Genomic DNA, 19,200 nt, shown 5'->3' with positions numbered 1-19,200 from the left:
AATCAACGAGCCCAGCCAAGGCCTTAGAGGGAATGAGGCTACACAGGTATCATGTATGAGCATGAACTTTGGCCATTCCTGTCCTGCCCCTGCCACTTAAACCCACCATCTACTGAGAGTGGGCTGATCATTTAACATCGTAGAGCTAATATTTGAGCTAAGCACTGACCAGAGCATTATTTCGTTTAATCCACACAACTGTTCGAGGTGGTCTCCATTTCAGAGAATAAGAAGCTGAGGTTTAGAGAAGCTAAACAATGTACCTAATATTTGAATTGGACGTGTGATCCTAGAACTGGTCTATTTTGTTTCATTCAGTAGACCTACTAAACGCCATGCCCTTGGGAACACCGAAAAGGATGTGTGTAAAAGTACCATTCAAAACACTGAAACTAAAGTCAAAATTAATATAAAATCAACTGAGACTGTACGGAATTTCTTTAGAATTGAATACAGCCCATCACAGTATCATTTCTTAAATCTTTACTATGGAATTATCACACAAGTCCAAGAAGAAGGTCCTACTCTAATTTTTACATGTTAAATTATGCGTTTTTATGAAACGCTGTTAAAGTAGCCCAAACAACTCTAAGATGCAGTAGTGCCCTCCAGCTATGTTTGGCTGGTCCCGGTGCCTGCCCCAAGCCCAGCCACGCTATCACAGGGAACGCGATATGCTGTGAACATCAACGGAACCATTACTTCTGCTGAACAGGAATGTAAGAACAGTGCTGTTATCAGCATTCTCCGAGGGAGAACTGCAGATGAAATCACGTCCAACCTCACTACTGCCACAGATGATCTAGGATAGGGCCTCCAGTCTCCGTGACTTTCTCTTGAGAATGTCCAGGTAAACCCATGGGCACAGGTTTGGCTGGATCCGGAAATTTAGAGGGTGTTCCCTTTCTTCTGGGTGACTGGGGTCACCCCTCACGTTCCAAATGAAATAAGTCACTTTTTTCATTTGCTTTGCAAACGTTTATTGGTGGCCTACCATTCTCCCAATAATATATAATGCAGCAGAAACACCAGCCAAGACCCAACGCCCGCTGTGCGTGTCCCAGGGTCTGCCTGGTGTGGGCGAAGGGCGAGGGTACCTGGAACCTCCACCCCATTAGCTTGGTCGAGCCCCGCAGCCGCAGAGCCCGCCTTGCGCGCGCCCGAGGGCGGCACTGCCCCACGAACATGCACACGCACGGGAGCGCCGCGCTCCCGCGTCCCCGGCGCTGCGCCGGCGGCGGGCGCGGGCGGGAGCCCGGGAGTCTGAGCGGGAGGCGGGAACACCAGACTGGGCGGGTGCCCGCGAGCGGCGCTCGTGCTTACGCTTCTCTGCTCACGAGGCCCCGCCCCTGCCCCGCCCACCTCTTCTCCCGCGCGCGGGCTCCGCGCGCTCCAAGCCGCGCGCGTGCGCGCGCCTGCGCAGGCCAGGGCCCTCCAGGGGCGGCCCCGTAGACTCCATAGAAAGCGTCGCAAGGTCCCGGATTAACCCTTTCCTCACTCGCTCATTTAGAGGCCCGGTCAGGTTCCGTGCCTGCGCAAGCCGGCGGCGCGCCTTCCCCCCAGCCCGCACCGCGCATGCACGGGAAGGGGGGGTGCCGGTGGGGGTGTTCACGGCCGGCTAGACATTCTGTGCTCGTGCAGGAGGAGGGCTGCTACCATCAGGGACGTGCACGATTCCCTCCCACCCCGCCCCCTCCCCAAACTCCAAAAAAAAAAAAAAATTCCAAAATACACTGCCACCCACCGTGCCCCCGCGCCCCGCGTCCAACCCGTCCCCGGCCTGCTTGCAGTGAGCGCGGGGAGCCCACGGCGAGTGTCTGTGGCTGTGCCAGGCTGCAGGTAAGCGCGGGCCGGGGGTGCGGAAGGGGCCCGGGCTATCCGCGAGGCGGGCGCGGGGGCGCGGGGGCGGCCGGCCGCCGGCGCGGAGGAGCGGCCCGGAAGACGCGCGTTCTCGCCGAGCTCTGGGGAACCAGCCAGTTCCAGGATGTGCGGGCAGCCGCTAGCGGTGCGGTGCGAACGGGGCCGGGCTGGGGCCGGGACCGGGCCGGGCGTGGGGACCTGGCGCCCTAGGGGCCGCGCAGGCCGGCGAGCGGGCTCCGGCAGCGGGCCGGGCGGCGGCGACGGCCCCGCGCGCGCGCTCGCCGAGCCTCGGCGGCGGAGTTCATGGCCGCTCCCGCTCGCACCGCCGCAGTGCACCGCGGTGGGGGTGGGGGTGGGGACGGCCCCGAGCTCGGCGCAGAGCGCGGCCCGCCGGGCGCCGCCCCTCCGAGCCGCGGGTCCCGCCGCGCCGCCCCTAGCTGCTTGCCGAGGAGGCGGCCGGGACCCCCGCGCTCGCACTCCCGGGTGCGCCCGCGGAGCTCGGGAGCCGGCCGCGCGCCGCCCCCGCCCCCGGCCGCGGGAGGGCGGGGGAGGGCCCGGCGCGAGCCGGCCGGGGAGTGCGCGGGGCGCGAGCTCCGGGCTCGCGGGGCGCGGCGCGGGGCTGCGGAGCCCGGCCGCACGCCCGCTCCCGCTCCCGCTCGCCTCCGTCGCTGCCGCGGGCCCTCCCGCTTAGGTTCGGAGCCGCGGTCCCCAGCCTCCGTTGGACTCCGATTATGAAAGGGAAAGTGGCCCTTGCACCTCCGGGCTCCGAGGCTGGGAGCTTTTGTTTAGGAAAGGATGCAAACGTCCTTATCCGCCCCCCCACCCCCGGGCTGAAAGAAACGGGAGCGAGGCCTGAGAGGCTCTCAAATCCTCTTGGGTCTTGCGTTTCGTTCCCTGCTTCCTCCCCATCCCGAAGTTGCGAGCTTTCAACCGGGAAGTCGTGCGGCCGCCATTGTCGCGGCTTCCCCGGGGTAGGGAAGGCGGCTGCCGCTGCTTATGTAAGTTTGACTTTGCTGGAGCCCCTGCTCCCTGCTCTGTAACGGAGGCCGAGCGCGCCAGCGGTTTGGAGAACCGCAATCAAGGAGCAGCTTTGTTATGGAGGTGTAGTTGGGGCTACATCTTTCCCTCCGCGGTCACAGATACTCGCAAGGGCTAGCTTCCAGTTTAACTCACCTGAACTTAGTACCTGGAACATCTCAGTAGAAAGAAATGGTCCTCGGCGATCTTGAGAGTGGGGGCCAAATATCACACTGGTCCCCCCCCCCCCCAATGAAAAACCACCCACAGTGGTATGTTGTCATGGGTTCTGCAGGGCCACTCCTCTCCCTAGTCCCGTGCACTTTTATCCCGCAAGCCCTAGGCAGAATTACAATAGTGGGAAGAGGGGAAGTAATTAGGTAGGAAGGTTTTGCGTGGCTGCCTTCCTTTGGAGATGACTGCAGGTTGAGGCGCATCTAGGGGACAGGCAGAGTCCTCAGAAGTAATGTTGCCCAGATCTCACTGCTACTGTAGGCATCTTATCGGTGTGTTTTCCTGTAGAGGGAACTTTTGAGGGTTTGTAGAGTGTTGGTCTTGAAGTTCAGGTCTTGCACCACAATTTTTGTGTAAGAATATTGCATCTTGGTCTTTTGCTCCCACCACACCAAAGTTTGTGTGGTCACTGTTCAGTGGAGGAAACGTGTTCTTTTCAGGATATTGGGCTGCAGGATGGAGTCCCTCTGGTAAGAGTTGAAACTCCCCCAAAGGGAGAATTCTTTGAGCCTCCCTGTGGAGATTGAGGTGAACACACCTGGATTTCTCAAATAAAAACATAAAGACTAGTGTAGCCTACGTGATATGTATTATGCACACAGAAGCACAGAAAGAAGAAAGCAGCTACTGTTCCTTCTCCAGTGTTAACTGTTGGGGATGTACACTTCTATAACTTCATTTAAAAATGTACACTGTATATAAGCCTAGAGATAAATATGGAGGGCTACATACCCAGCAGGATATGGTGGGGTTAGGGGAGACTTACTGGCTTTTTCTGTATCTATGTAGCTATCAATATTTGTGCAAATATGGGCATGGCCTCTGTTTATGAGAACTTCCTTAGTGGTTCTCCAACACGTTCCTTCAATCCCAGTGTACAGTCCCCTGCATGCTCCAAGTGCCACAGCCTTTATCTGTTCTCATTCATATCTGTTCAGAGCTGGACCTGATGCTGCCAGTCACCCTCCTCTCTGTTCCCAACCTGAAAATGGGTACATGTGCAAGTGGCAGGACAAGAAAGGAAAGTTTTATTTTTTAAAATCAATTCTTGAAAACATTCTTGTTTAGAATTTGGGATAGAGGAAGATTCTACCTTATTCTTGTTTGTCCTTTTCTCTTGTAGGACTGGCGTGCCCCAGATCAGAGTTATTCTGATCTGAAGAATTTGGTGTTTAAAGCATTAAGATAATAGCCTGAGTTGTTCATGGTAACTATAACTTTGGGTATTAAATCTTGGAAATGTGTGTGTGTGTGTGTATAAATTATGCATTAGTATTCTGTTTCTTTGGGGGGAATGCTTTGTGAAATAAAAGGAAAACAATGTTTCAAAAAGAAAATACACAGAACAAATTATCTTAAAAAGGTAATTCTTTGGCAGGGTCTTTTGTCCCAGATGTCTTTCATGCCAGTTCAGAATGTCTTTTGCTTATGAAATACTCAGAGCACTTGTCACGTACATCCGGTCTTGATGACACTTTCATCTGCATGGCAGATAGATTGGCATCCAGATGGAATGAAGGCGCTTGTCACTGTTTTCCCAAATGCCATCATATTAAACTTAACCCTCACTCAAGTGGCCCAGAGCTGATGAGAAAAAAGCAGAAGACAAGGCTAAGTGGAATGTTTTGGTAGTGATCTCCCTTTTTGGTTCTGCAACAGTGATTTGTCTCTTCTGTCAAGGAAGTAGAATATTGAGCACTATTATTAGTTATTTCACCGAAACTCCTCTTCCTCTAGACACAACAGGAATAGAGCCTCCTCGCCTTGGACCTCTTTCTTAAGCCTTGAAGTTATTTGTTGTTATTACCTCTAGTTGTCAGGAAGCACAGGTTATAGCGTTAGGTTGCCTGGATTTGAGTCCCAGCTCTCCAGTAAATGACTAGAATATTGGGCAGGTTCCTAAACTCATCTAAAAAAGGGGGCTAGGAATGCCTACGTCTAAGGTTATTTGATCAGTACATTTGTGAAGACATGCAAAGCACATGGAACAGTGCCTGGCATGTATTCTGTGCCCAGTAAAAGTTGCTGTTATTATTACTAAGCAAATACTTTATAAACTGGAGATAATGGAATTAATGAGATGGAAGTCCCTAAGCTGGGATCAGTGTTTTGAACTCCTCTTCTGGAGCCAGCTCTAACATTGATTTTCCGAAATTGTTAGGTACTGAAAATTGATCAGGAAATGAAAGTGTGCCTGTGTTTTGTGTATGGAAAAGTACTGGTTCATAATTACCAAACTCTCTTTTTGGAAATTTTTTGTAGGAGTTTTTCATCAGTATGTCTGAAACCATTAAATATAATGATGATGATCATAAAACTCTGTTTCTGAAAACACTAAATGAACAACGCCTGGAAGGAGAATTCTGTGATATTGCCATTGTGGTTGAAGATGTGAAATTCAGAGCACACAGGTGTGTTCTTGCTGCCTGCAGCACCTACTTTAAAAAGCTTTTCAAGAAGCTTGAGGTTGATAGCTCTTCAGTAATAGAAATAGATTTTCTTCGTTCTGATATATTTGAAGAGGTCCTGAACTACATGTACACAGCAAAGATTTCTGTGAAAAAAGAAGATGTTAACTTAATGATGTCATCAGGTCAGATCCTCGGGATCCGATTTTTAGATAAACTCTGTTCTCAGAAGCGTGATGTATCTAGTCCCGACGAAAATAATGGCCAATCTAAAAGTAAGTATTGCCTCAAAATAAATCGGCCCATTGGAGATGCTGCTGACACTCAGGATGATGATGTGGAAGAAATTGGAGACCAGGATGACAGTCCCTCTGATGACACGGTAGAAGGCACCCCCCCGAGTCAGGAGGATGGCAAGTCGCCTACGACGACGCTCAGGGTTCAGGAGGCGATCCTGAAAGAGCTGGGGAGTGAGGAAGTTCGGAAGGTCAATTGCTACGGCCAGGAAGTAGAATCCATGGAGACCCCAGAGTCGAAAGATTTGGGGTCCCAGACCCCTCAAGCCTTAACATTTAATGATGGAATGAGTGAAGTGAAGGACGAACAGACACCAGGCTGGACGACAGCGGCCAGTGACATGAAGTTCGAGTACTTACTTTATGGCCACCATCGGGAGCAGATCGCCTGCCAGGCGTGCGGGAAGACGTTCTCCGACGAAGGCAGGCTGAGGAAGCACGAGAAACTGCACACGGCCGACAGGCCGTTCGTTTGTGAAATGTGTACGAAAGGTTTTACCACACAGGCCCACCTGAAAGAACACCTAAAAATCCACACAGGCTATAAGCCCTACAGCTGTGAGGTGTGTGGAAAATCCTTTATCCGCGCCCCGGACTTGAAAAAGCACGAGAGAGTGCACAGTAACGAGAGACCGTTTGCATGCCACATGTGTGACAAAGCCTTCAAACACAAGTCCCACCTCAAAGATCATGAACGAAGACACAGAGGGGAAAAGCCTTTTGTCTGTGGCTCTTGCACCAAGGCATTTGCTAAGGCGTCCGATCTGAAAAGGCACGAGAACAATATGCACAGTGAGAGGAAGCAGGTCACCCCCAGTGCCATCCAGAGCGAGACAGAACAGTTGCAGGCGGCCGCCATGGCCGCCGAAGCAGAGCAGCAGTTGGAAACCATCGCCTGTAGCTAGAGGTGCTGGGACAGGACCACTTTGCCTGAGCCCCGGAGACTGAGACTGCATTGTTGGTAACACATGAACGCCAGTCACTGTATTGCTGTGGAAAATTACGGAGCATTGTACTCACTGGATGTAAGGCAGTGCTTGGTTAGGTATTTTGAAAACTTTGCAAGGAAATGGTGTTCCTTGGTTCTCACCAAACAGTCTCACTGTCCTGTCTGGTGTCTACTAGTAATGTTGCCAGTAAGCCCTCCCCTCCCCCTCTTTTTTATGATTTTAATTTGAGAACTCCTGTGTCCAGTTCAGAAGTGAGAGACTTCTCTTCCGTTTTTTTAATTCCTCTCTGCACTTGCTGACTGGCAAGTGTACTGCACAGAGTGATAATTGAGTGTATTGATTTCCTAATCATCACGATTCTGTGGGACTTACGGGCAAAACAGCATTTTTAATAACTTGATAAAAGTACGTCATGTAGATGCAAAAAATACTGGTGGGTGGTTGACCAAGAACACTGCGCAGATATGAAAACAAATTCCAGAATTGCAGAATGGTATTAGATTTATATTTGCTTTGTTAATTTTATATCACTGTTTTTCACTGTTTTTGTGGACAAATAATGGTTGCTTTCCTAAAGCGTTTCTTCATTTTGATGACCCACACCAACCCCAAAAAATGGAGTCACAAGTCCCGAACAAAGGCTGAGTAAACCCACAGGCATGACGGTGGTCTGGGGGCTGAGTTCTTTTTGTTCCTCTTTTTTGGGGCATTGCCACCTTGCAACAGATGGGGTTTTGGGGTAGACCAGTTGTTAGAGGGATAGCAAAGGGGGAATAGGATCCTGGCTCTCAGGGACGAGGTTTTCATGTTTGCAAAAATTGGAAGATTTTTCTAGAGCACAATGATTCTTAATTGATTTTGAAATTGGGTGTTTATTTAGGATCAAAATTAGGACAAGAACAGGTATGCTTCTTCAGATACATTTGTGTCACTTAAGAGAATGTCATCAAGCTTTTGGGCTCTCTGCAGCACGTGATTTATCCGTAAAGGAGATGTAATAGCGTTACTTAAATTAATAAACTGAAAATCTTTTTAAGTGTGTAAATAGTGTAGAAGTGTTGGTCTTATGTATTTCAAGTAAAAGTAGACAGCTGCACCTTTTTTTTTGCACATTGGATTAAAATAACTTCCATGAGCAGCAAACATCAGTCTGTTTTCTAACCAATATTAAAGATTGTAAGACCAAATGTTTATTTTTTTGAAGTATATTTCATCATTGGTGGTTACAGTTTTAAGTAGAATTTGATTGCCATTTCATAGCCATAAACAGAATTATAAACACTGTTCCAGTTTTGGTGTATGAAACTTTTTTTAACCATTTCTTTAGGAATATATTGAAATACCAAAATAGTTTTAATTACTTTCTGTAACAAAGTATTAGTCGATTATTTTAGAATGTACAATTTTAGAAAAGTGTCATTTTAAAAAAATTTTATTTTTGATCCTAGAATTTTTTTTTCAAGTTGCATTAAAATAATTTCATTTCATAGCTTGTTGCATTAACACCTGTAATTACTATTGTAGGAGAAATTTTATTTTTTAAATTGATGTATATGTTATGCCCAAGATTGTAGGACGAAGATGCTACCTTTTAAAGAGACTTATTTATTGGTAAAATGTTTACTTTAGTTTAAAATTAATTTAATTTCCTTTCTTTAAAGTTGTTTATTTTGTTCTAAAAGTAGTCCTGTCACTGTGTTTATATGCTGTTAGTGGAAGGGGAACTGATTGGCGTTCCTTGGCTGTTTTAACCAAAGCAAAGGAAAAATGATTTCACATCTTGTTGATAGCTACTTCAACAAACCATTTTTTGGGACTTCAGTTTTGTATATAAAAGAAAATATACTTCTATCATTCCTGTTTTCATTTTTTTCATAGCAACCTCTCACATATCCAGGTTTCTACCAAAGCACATTTTCTATGCTCCCTTCAACTTGGTTCTACAGAGTGGCAAGTTAAACCTGTGGTGTGGACCCTCACTGAAACCACATAGTCATGGTGCCACCTCCACAAAGGAAAGCTTCATTTTCAGCACTTAATTTGTATTGTGTAAATATCTATCATCTGTCCTATTTTGCATGAGAAGAAACTTATTTGTGGTTTACCATGTCTAACACCAGGACTGGGTTTGTATGTGTGTTAGTATGCCTGTTCTCTCTGGTTTTTTGGTGGCAGCAAAGTCATGATGTGGTAGCTTTCTGATCTTCTGGTCTTTCGGACTGCCTCTGTCCACCCAGCTGGCTTGAGTGATCCCCTGGATGGTAAAGCCCATCATGTAAGACCTCCAGTCACAGGAAGTTAATCCTGAAGTATGCTTACGCTGAATCTAGTGTGAGAGGAGAGGAAATTATAAATGTCAGCACTACTAAAATCATTTCATTTAAAAATTTCATTTAAAAATCACCTACTTTTTTCTCTTTGTACAAAGAGAATGTCTACATTTTAACTTTTTTCTAAGTTGCTGTGTATTGGCAAAGATGGATGAAGAGAATTTTAGGAAGCCTAAATTTTAGGTAATTGCCTGTTAATTAACTTGATCATGATTTTGGAATTGTTAGCAAATACAGAAGTCACCATCAGGTGATCTGGACACTAACAAATTCCTACTCTTTGATAGAAAAAAAAATGAAGGGAAGGAGAATGTTGCAAATTTATGCAGTCTCCAATTTACTAGAGTATGTTGTGGAAGGTTGAGTGTAACTCAGTCATTGGAAACCTGGAATTCATTTTCCTGAGTAATGCTGTTGGTGGTGATTAGTTCCCAAAGCAGATGAAAGCCTTCCCTGTAAGTGTGATACAACTGGTTACTAAAGATTCTAGTCTCAAGTCCTAAATCCTGGGAATGAAGGATTTGAAGCTTCCAGGGCAGTAATTGGAGAGCTCTTGCTTTCCTTTCTGTCATTTACCTTTAACATCCAACTCCTTTTCTCCACTGCCCAAACCCTCTACCTTCTTCCCACCCCCAGGATTAGGATACAAGACACTAGGCTGGAGACAAGATGACCACTGACGGCCATCACAGAGGTGGGGTCCTCAGTCCATTCTGCCTCCTTCTCGTACTAAATCAAGGAGCAGCTTAATGATAGGCAACTCCCTACCTTTCTGATGAAACACTGTCATTTATTTTGAGACTGCCCGAACTGCTCATTAGTTCTTGAATTTTGTCTTCATTTTAGCAAACCCCCTTATAACTGGGAACTTCTCCCCCTTGGAACTACTAAAATAAGTTTAACTCTTAATCTGTTAGACAATACTTGAGATTTGTAAAGGGAGTGTATCTTATTGAACATGCGTTGAGCATTGTGTGTGAGGGTCTGGGCAGGATCGTGGAGATACAGGCAGAAGAGATTTGGCCCCTGTCCAGCAAGAGTGTGCTTCCTTTCTGGGTCTCCTATGTTTGTTTTCAAAATGAGGATGCCATTTGCCCATCACCTATTCTCCATGATTCCTTAAAGGTCACCATACTAATTTTTTTCTCAAGGATTGTCTATGTAATTTATCTGGTCTTTGACAGCTTTCAGCAGTTTTACGTTTTCATGATCTCTTCAAGAGATATTCTCCCATTACCAATATTTATGCAAAACTCTTCAGCTTAATAAGGTAATGTGGTTTAGTGGAAAGACTTCCAGAAAACTTGAATTGGATCCTGGCTCTGCTTAGCAATTACCATGTAGATTTAGGCAAGTTTTTAAAACTGCCCTGAACCTTAGTTTAGTTTTGCCATTTCTATATTTGTGATGGGGATTTCTACTTCATGGGCTGCTGTGAAGATTAAACGCAATAACTAGTGTGGAATATTGAGCCCAGCACCTACCCCTTTTTAGGTACACCATAAATGTTCCCTTCTCCCAAAAGACATTCTCACTAGAGAAGTAGAAGCAAAATTGCAGTTCTCTTGTGACATCTGTCAGGTCTATAATCTTCAGCCCCAAGCTGTAGACCTGAAGCTCATTGAGGCTTCTTGATTGGAAGTATCTACAGAAGCTATGTGTATTTTAGCATTTCTGTCATCTTCAACCTATTCATGCCTTGGTTCTCACATACTCATATATTCATCTTAGAGTTGTCCTGGGTTTTGTCATCTCCCATCATCTGAATAGATCCTCAGCATGTAGTCAAGTGTAAACACTGCCCTCTGGATGGCTCCCGGCTTTCTGGGGAAATTATCTGATGGCAGGGTCAGAATTGGAATTTTGGAGAGCTGGCTCTTGAGTTTCATATGTGAAATCACTTACCTTTTTAAAATCTAATTTTGCTTTTTTATTATTTATTTATTAATTTTAGAGCGAGGTAGGGAGAGACTGGAGAGGAAGAGAATCCCAAGCAGACTCCCATGATGAACGCAGAACCCGACACAGGGCTCCCTCTCACAAACCTCAGATAACAGCCTGTGTAGAAACCAAGAGTCAGATGCTTACTCAACTGGGCCACCCAGGCACCCCTTTTTAACTTTATTTTTAAGTAAACTTGCCAACCAAGTGGGTCTTGAACTCATGACTCTGAGATCAAGAGTCATATATGTTCTATTGAGTGAGCCAGGCAGGCAGCTCGAAATCACTTAATTTTTTTGGTATGTTTATATTTGTTTTTCTAAATTTGGGTGTATTTCAGACTGCACTCAACCTTTCCCTTCCTAGTTTGTATGAATTCTAGGATGATCTGTAGCTTTCTCCCCAAAGAGACTTAACACTATCCCCCAAGAATTTTGGTTTTTCCTTTAGTTCCAGAATACCAGTTTACTAAATCACTTTGCCCTTCTTTTGAGGATTTTTCCATTAATCTCACACAAAATTCTTCCTCCAGAGTAAGATTAAAGTCTATCATTCAACCAATGTTTTTGAATGCCTTGTTTGTGCCAGGCCTTGGACCAAGTGCTGGGCGTGCAACAAGACTGAAGCCAGTCCCAGCTCATGGAACTTACTATTCAGGGTGGAGTTAAGTGATTGCCTTTCTAAGTTTTACAAAATTTTACAAAGATTTACAAAAATATCATCAAAAATAAGCAAAGTGCTTTTAAAAAAAATATCTGTGGTATGTATTTTAATCCAGTTCACAGAACATACTTCAGAAAGTTGCGTTTGAGATAAATAGTCATGAAAACTGTGGTACCAAAACAACCGTTCTTAAATGAATTTTTGAATATATACTGGAAACGTATTTGCTAAATATTACCATTTCCATGGAATGATTCTCATTGTCTCTCACTGGTGATTTTGGAAAGAGGAATAGGAAGCTAAGGTATATTTCTTAAAAATAAGGGATCCTGGCATCAAGAGAGGGTATGGACACAAAGAAAATTAGAAGGGTAAAAGAACAATAATCTGGGCTTCCAGCAGTTTTCAACAAGTATACGAATAACTCCGAAGGTTCTGATGGAGCATGCTCCATGAGCAATGCAGAATGTGCTTGGCAGCAGCTCTGAAAGGACAACTGAGGGTCAGTAGCTATTCCCTCAGAGCCCACCTACAGTGAAGGCTGACAGTGCGCAGAGGGTAGGATAGCAAATAAGCTAGTGGAAAGCTGAATAGAGAAGATATTTCTTCTGCTGGTTTCAGATCACCATGAGACAGCCCATCATTCTGATGGAGTTTTGTGAAAGCATCCTAGGCCATTAAAACTATTTGAAATGTGGTCATTTTCTGTTTTCAGTCAGAGAGCAGAAGTCTTAAAAAGATGATTTCTGTAAGTGATTCTGATGGGTCTGCTGTGTTCTTGCTTGTTTGATTTCACATCTCGCTTGGAACCTCCATCACTGATGGTCAAGAGGATCAGGAATTTAATAAAGCCAGCATATGTAGGGTATTTACCAGGTAGCAGGCATGATATGTACAATCCCTTTGCAACCTCTCTGAGGAATGCATTATGACTGACAAAAACACCAAGATTAGAAGAACTTAAAAATCCTGCCAATGTCAAGTTGTTAGGAGAGTCAGTACAGAAGATCAGGTCCATTGGCCTCCACATCCTGGGCCCTCAGCCACATTGTCAACATGCCCTTAACCCAGGAAAGGGGCAACTATGGCCACACATATATCCTTACCAACCTCTGTCCGGTGTCAGGGAGGTGACTGGAGGAGAGAGAGGGGCATTTTTGCAAATAACTGCCCCTGGGTTTCTATAATTAATGAGTCCCAATATTTTGAACTCTCCAAGACATTTCCCATGCAACGGACCAAATACTAAGCCAACATTGTTTTGTTTTGTTTTGTTTTTTACCTTGCTTCAGATGTAGAGGCTGCATGGAGAATGCTCTACATTGTTTTCAAATAATCTAGAAAACTGCAGATAGAATGTCCCGGATGCATGCAGTGTAGCATGTAGCTACCCTTTGGGCTTCTTCACCTGTTCCATTATCTGGTGAGCTGGAAGATCCCCATCAGGCCAAAGGCCATCCAGTTTGGTGCCAAAATTAACTCTAACCTCTCGCCCGCCCACCCCTCCCTCCACCCCCTCTCTGAAAAGTTCTAGAAAACTTTAATTCACATTCTAAATGTTTTTCAAGCTCTGTCTCCACCTTGGCCTAGTTGCCCAATCTTTCTTAATTTCTTCAACCAAAGTGCAAGTGGTGAGTTCCTGCGGTTTACGGAAGTCTTTCTTTCTCTTTCTTTCTTTCTTTCTTTCTTTCTTTCTTTCTTTCTTTCTTTCTTTCTTTCTTTAAGATTTTATTTATTTATTTGAGAGAGAGTGAGAGAGAGCATGAGAGGGGAGAAGGTCAGCGGGAGAAGCAGACTCCCCGTGGAGCAGGGAGCCCAATGTGGGATGGAACCTGGAACTCCAGGATCATGGCCTGAGCCGAAGGCAGTCACTCAACCAACTGAGCCACCCAGGCACCCCAGTCTTGCTTATTTCAAAAGATAAACTTGTTCTTTTCCATAGGTTATAGGTAAGAAATTGAACTCCACAACGTTTTTGAAGATCAGATATAATTGATTTTAAATATTACTGACCTCAAACGGGGACAGAGATGGTTGGAAGGTTAATCCTTAGAAAACCTAATTACACTGTATTCTTATGCTGTTTACATAATTCAATGTAAATCATGGGTATGTGTGTGAGTGCTATTTCTCCTACAGTTTTTTTTTAATTTTTATTTATTTATTTGACAGAGAGAGAGATCACAAGTAGGCAGAGAGACAGGCAGAGAGAGAGGAGGAAGCAGGCTCCCTGATGAGCAGAGAGCCTGATGCAGGACTTGATCCCAGGACCCCAGGATCATGACCTGAGCCGAAGGCAGAGGCTTTAACCCACTGAGCCACCCAGGCGCCCCTCTCCTACAGTTTTGAAGGGGTTACCTTTCTGCAATCTTCCCACACTCTTTTAGTCAATAAGGAACAGGAAATATTAGCCAAACTGGAAGGTTACTGGACCATTTGGCCTGGTTAGAGCCAACAAGATCATATTTAGTCTGGATACTCTGGAATAAAATGTGGGCTTGAGAAAAGAAGAATGAAAAATGGCAGGGATGAATTAATTTTAGGTGCTATATAATTAATCATTATTTTCCCAAAGTCACTTCTGTGAATTATGAGACCATGAGAGTTTTCTTACTTTTCTTTAAGTGGTATCTTAATAATGCAGAGAAAGCCATTTAACTTTGGTGATAGTGTGGAAGGAGACTGTATGCTAATTAATGTAGCTGACATCTACAGACTGCCTTACAGTTTACAGGAATCAGTTCACAATAGTAAGAGATAAATATCATTCTCATTTTACAGGCAAAAATAAAAGAGAATTAAATCTAAGTTCTTTGATTTTGCAAAATGCAGATAGATTAATCCCTGAACTATAAGCAGCCTGGCATAGAATAATTAAATATGTACATATTTAATAACTAAATTTATTTAATTTAGTAATTTAATTTAATAATTATATATATTATATATATGTGTGTATATATATATTACATATATACAGATAGATAGATATATTCTATTTAGTTTATACAAAGCTTTGGCTCTAAAACTTCCTAATATAAAAGAGTAAGATTTGAAAGACTGGATTTAAAACTCCTGAGTTCCTAATGTTTGTTGTTTCTCTCTCTCTCTTTTTTTTTTTTTAAGATTTTATTTGTTTATTTGTCAGAGAGAAAGAAAGGGCATAAGTAGGTGGAGCTTCAGGCAGAGGAATAAGCAGTCTCCTCACTGAACAGGGAGCCCGTTGCAGGACTCAATCCCAGGACCCTGAGATCATGACCTGAGCCAAAGGCAGATGCTTAAATGACTGAGCCACACAGGCATCCCTGTTGATTCTTCTCTTTATTATGCATGACTATCCATTAATTATCTTCCAGTATTCCTTCTGCTCTTGTTCTATAGTACCTGAATTTTTAGCTGGGGCACTCACTGCACTTGTTGCTAAAATCTCTGAAGTTAGTTTTGTGGGGATTTTTTCCTTACTGAAAAACTTTGAAAATATTTGTATGAAGACACTATTTGCATGAGTGACACAATCCACAAACTATGCTCTGTGCGTGGACTGCCTGAATGTGAATCCTGTTCCATCACGAAATCTGTGGCCTTGGACAAGTTACTGAACCTTCCTAGGTTTCAGTTTCCTCATCTGTAACGTGAGATATAAGAAAGGGAGAATGAGGTGAATCATCTATGGGAAGTTCTTAGGCATGGGAAACATAATTATCATCATTTTCAGTCCACCAGCAAAAAGAGGGGACTCCTGAATTTCAGTTTCTTCTTAACTTTAAATTGCCTGTATAAACGTTGAGCAACTGATTTGATCTTCCTGAATCACCTCCCTATTTTAAAAAGGAGGCATGCATTAGATGGTCTCAAGGTTATTTTGGGATTCAAGTCTTGTAATTATTTAATTGGGATAAAGCACTACAGACATTTTTAATGTAATTGCTTGGTTTGCCTACCTTCTAACTCCAACTGGGCACCACCCATGAGCACGACATCTGGGTTCCTCAATACCTGTAAGAAATAATAGGAAAGGGGTGTTTGGAACTGGTGACCAGCTTTCAAGTTTGTGCCATGTTCAAAATGAAGGGGATGTGAATGATTCCATACACACTGTCATGACTCCTGGCAAAGGTGCTCAGACCACGTTTGATGTAATGCAACTAAAACCCAGGCTTCACTTAAGGACATTCTCAGACTTTGAGATGAATCTAAAAGAAATGCAAATTTTGCTGTTAAAAGCATGCTGTCCACTTTTCTTGATTTACTCTCTCGTTGGTGGAGGAGCACATCTGCAATTTGAGGAGTGAACAGAAGGTGAACTTTTGGAGATTCATTTTACCTTCACTCTTACTGATGGTTGGCCTGGGGCTAGAATTCTAGATCGGAAAATAACCTGTCAGGAAGTGAATCATTTCATGCTCCTGCACAGTTAGAGCTTTTTGAGCAAACCTTTAATGGTGGCTGGGTTGAAAAACTAGCCTTGGAGGCTAAAGGATAATTGAATAGCCAGTTACCTCCAGAAAGACTTGGGGCTTTATCTTCCCGCATGCCCCCATTTGAAAGGGAATGAAGAGGCAGAGCCTGGAGCCAGTCATTTACATTCCAAAGGATTATTAATGACTAGGGAACAAAAGCTTCTGAGCTCCTGTGAGAAGGGTCAGTTTTGGGCCCTGTGTAAACTCCTAGATCCACAACTTCAGACCAACCTCCTCTGTGCAGGGTGCCATCGGGCTCCCATCATGTGATCCCTAGGGTCCTGGGTTTGGGGAGCTGATGCAGTTATTGCTGTAAGTAATAACAACTGATTTCTACTCCAGAAATCTCACATCTGTGTCTGGGTAAATATGTGAATAAATTAGATATTAAAAACTTATAATCTACCTTCAAAATTTTCAAAGTATCTTGAGAAGTCTGAAGCCATTCTGATTTTTTTTTTTTTTTAATGTGTAGCCTATATATTTTTCTCTCTTTAAAGCTTGAGGAATCTTCTCTTCATCCTCATGGTCTGCAATATGTTTCCTGGCGTGGATCTTTGTATTGGAAACTGGTAAGTCCTTTTAATCTGGAAACTGTGTCCTTCAACTTCTGGAAAGTTTTCTTGAATTATTTCATTTATGACTTCCTTATCTTTGTTTTCTCTTTCTTCAGTTTTTCTCAACAAATCCTCTAAAATCCTTATTGTTGCATCTCTGTTTCCATCTCTGTCCTTGATCTAATTTCTGAGAGATTTCCTTAATCTTACATTTTTCACATTTATATTAAGGTTTAAGAGAGAGCTTTTTTTTTTTAAATAATTTTATATTTACAGAAATGTTGCAAAAAGAGTTTCCATACACCTCAGTAAACATTCCCTGATGTCAACATCTTACATAATTACAGTATGATTATTAGAACTAAGAAATTAATATTGGAACAATTCCATTAACCAAGCTACAGACTTTATTATTGGATTTCACCAGTTTTTTTGTTTTTGTTTTTGTTGTTTGCTTATTTACCAGTAATTTTTTTTTTCTGTTAATGGGACAAACGTAGGATATCACATTGCAGTTATTTGTTCTATCTCTTTAAACTTCTCTGATTTGTGATGGTGTCTCATTTTTTCTATGACCTTGACACTTCTGAACAGTAGTGGTGTGTTATTTTTGTAGAAATTGTCTCAATTTGAGCTTTCTGATAATTTCTTATGAAGACATTGAGGCTGTGCATCTTGTGGCAAGAATACCACAGAAGTGATGTGCCTTCCTCTGTGAATCGTATCAGGGATTCCTGATGTTGCTGTGTGTTATTTCTGGTGGTATGTAACTTATTCACTTGAGGAACCTAGTTTTTGTAAGGTTCCTCAATAATCTTGGAGGTGGTACTTTGAGAATATGTAAAAATCAAGTTTTTCCTCAAACATTTGGTCACTAATTTTAGCATCTGACTTTGGTCAAAATTGCCTACCACAGATATTACTATGGTATTCTAATAGTGATTTTTCTGTTTTACTCATTCTTCCTGATGTTTTAATTGAAATTATTTTATAAGCAAGAATGTACCTTCTCCCCCAGTTCTTTATTTATTTAGTGATTTATATCAGAGCTCATAAATGTTTATTTATGGGCTAATGCCAATGTTACCATTATTTTGTTACTCAAACTGCCTCAGCTTTGGCCACTGAGCCAACATAATTTTAATTTCCATGCCCTTTGTTTTGTTCTTGAATGCCTCCCACTTCTTCATTTTCATAGTATCCTGTTCTTGTTTTATGGATGCTAAATCTTCTCTTGTGTTTCTGAAGATATTAATGATAGTTTGTTTTTGAATGTTCTTCTCCCTGTACCATCATTCGTTTACTTTAAGTTGTTTTATTCCCCCCATTTGTTTGTTTGACTTGGTTTCTCTTTTCATGTTAAAGACTTTTCTCAGATGACTGCTGACATTGATTTATCATCTCATTTCTAAAACTGGATTATAAAAGCTGATGGGAATTCCTGAGTGCATTGGGGAGGCTTCTTTCTCTGGTGATCTGACTGGGATGCTTGTTGATTATTATCTGATGTCGACATCTTTAGATCCTTCCTTTGGAGATGGTCAGATATAGTAAAACAAGTCTCACATCTCCTCTTTGGGGGAGATTTCTAGCTGATAGTATTCTAGGAATCTACAGGAGAGGACGGCTGAGGAATGCCATTATTCAATATTTATGTGTTTCCTCTAGTCCTCTTGTTCTCTAAATTCCCACCTTCAGCTGGCTCTGGTGTCCCACAATCCAGAGACTTCCTATTTTGCCCCATCTGGAGAATGTTTTTAAAAATCATTTCACCATCGTGCTCCCTTCGGCAGCACATATACTTAAAAAAAAAAAAAATCATTTCACCATCATTTAGTGGCAGTTTGAGGTGGTAAAATAAGTAAACAAATACCCATTTTGTCTGTCAGAAGTCCCAGTAACTATTTCAACATGAAATTCCTTAAGGAGTTATTAGAAGATCTAAAATTAGACTTTGGCCGGAATGTATTGAGACCTGCCTATTAGCCTGTGGATTCAGTCAGTAAGTCTGAAGTTCTAATGTCTTTTCTTGGAACTCAATTAACATGAGAACATTCAAATTCTGCACTTTGGTTGTAGATCTGTAACTTGTAGAGTTTGGAAAGAAATCGGCATACAGCTATGTTACCAGATCGGCTGTCATGAGACTCAAATAAGTTATTATTAAAGTGTTACCAAACTTTTTCATCCCCAGGTAACAACATTTAAAAAAATTTTTTTGGAAGATTATTTATTTATTTATTTGACAGAGAGAGAGAGAAAGAGAGAGAGAGATAGCCAGAGAGGGAGCACAAGCAGGGGGAGTGGAAAAAGGAGAAACAGACTTCCTGCTGAGCATGAACCCCCATGCAGGGCTCTATCCCAGGACCATGGGATCCTTGGACCATGCAAGGCTCAATCCAGAACTGTGGGATCATGACCTGAGCTAAAGACAGACACTTAAAGACTGAGCCACTCAGATGCCTCCCCCTCCCCAGGGTAAAA

The 19,200-nt window shown here is 43.2% G+C and overlaps 2 protein-coding genes across 9 annotated transcripts; one reads left to right on the top strand and one right to left on the bottom strand.

The window, feature by feature from the left end:
- Nucleotides 1–990: 990 nt before the first annotated feature.
- Nucleotides 991–2,813, bottom strand: LOC125081755 (basic proline-rich protein-like). Its single transcript, XM_047696494.1, has 3 exons — nt 2,792–2,813; nt 1,745–2,546; nt 991–1,453 (listed from the first exon to the last, which is right to left on the bottom strand). The coding sequence occupies exons 1-3, from the start codon at nt 2,811–2,813 to the stop codon at nt 991–993; spliced, it is 1,287 nt and encodes a 428-aa protein (XP_047552450.1).
- Nucleotides 1,697–8,619, top strand: ZBTB14 (zinc finger and BTB domain containing 14). 8 transcript variants are annotated; one of them, XM_047697866.1, is made up of 4 exons: nt 1,697–1,839; nt 4,050–4,132; nt 4,235–4,318; nt 5,374–8,619. In XM_047697866.1, the coding sequence occupies exons 3-4, from the start codon at nt 4,316–4,318 to the stop codon at nt 6,718–6,720; spliced, it is 1,350 nt and encodes a 449-aa protein (XP_047553822.1). In that variant the 5' UTR covers nt 1,697–1,839; nt 4,050–4,132; nt 4,235–4,315; the 3' UTR covers nt 6,721–8,619. The 8 variants fall into 8 exon arrangements, with proteins under 8 accessions (XP_047553822.1, XP_047553821.1, XP_047553826.1 ...); XM_047697867.1 differs by lacking the exon at nt 1,697–1,839 and adding an exon at nt 2,414–2,858; XM_047697865.1 differs by lacking the exon at nt 4,050–4,132 and having other exon boundaries at nt 1,701–1,839.
- The last annotated feature ends 10,581 nt before the right edge of the window (nt 8,620–19,200 follow it).

This window comes from Lutra lutra, chromosome 12 (genome assembly GCF_902655055.1).
Source record: "Lutra lutra chromosome 12, mLutLut1.2, whole genome shotgun sequence".
Taxonomy (NCBI): domain Eukaryota; kingdom Metazoa; phylum Chordata; class Mammalia; order Carnivora; family Mustelidae; genus Lutra; species Lutra lutra.
The sequence above is the reverse complement of the archived record's forward strand: the minus strand, read 5'-3'. Positions and strand labels throughout refer to the sequence as shown.

What these genes read in the sequence shown, in the direction of transcription:
- LOC125081755 (XM_047696494.1), bottom strand. Translation starts at nt 2,813, where the DNA reads ATGGCGGCCGCACGACTTCCCG. An exon ending in GGCGGCCGCACGACTTCCCG is followed by an intron (nt 2,547 to 2,791) that starts GTTGAAAGCTCG and finishes TCCGAACCTAAG; the next exon opens with CGGGAGGGCCCGCGGCAGCG. An exon ending in ACGCGGGGCGCGGGGGCACG is followed by an intron (nt 1,454 to 1,744) that starts GTGGGTGGCAGT and finishes CTTTCTATGGAG; the next exon opens with TCTACGGGGCCGCCCCTGGA.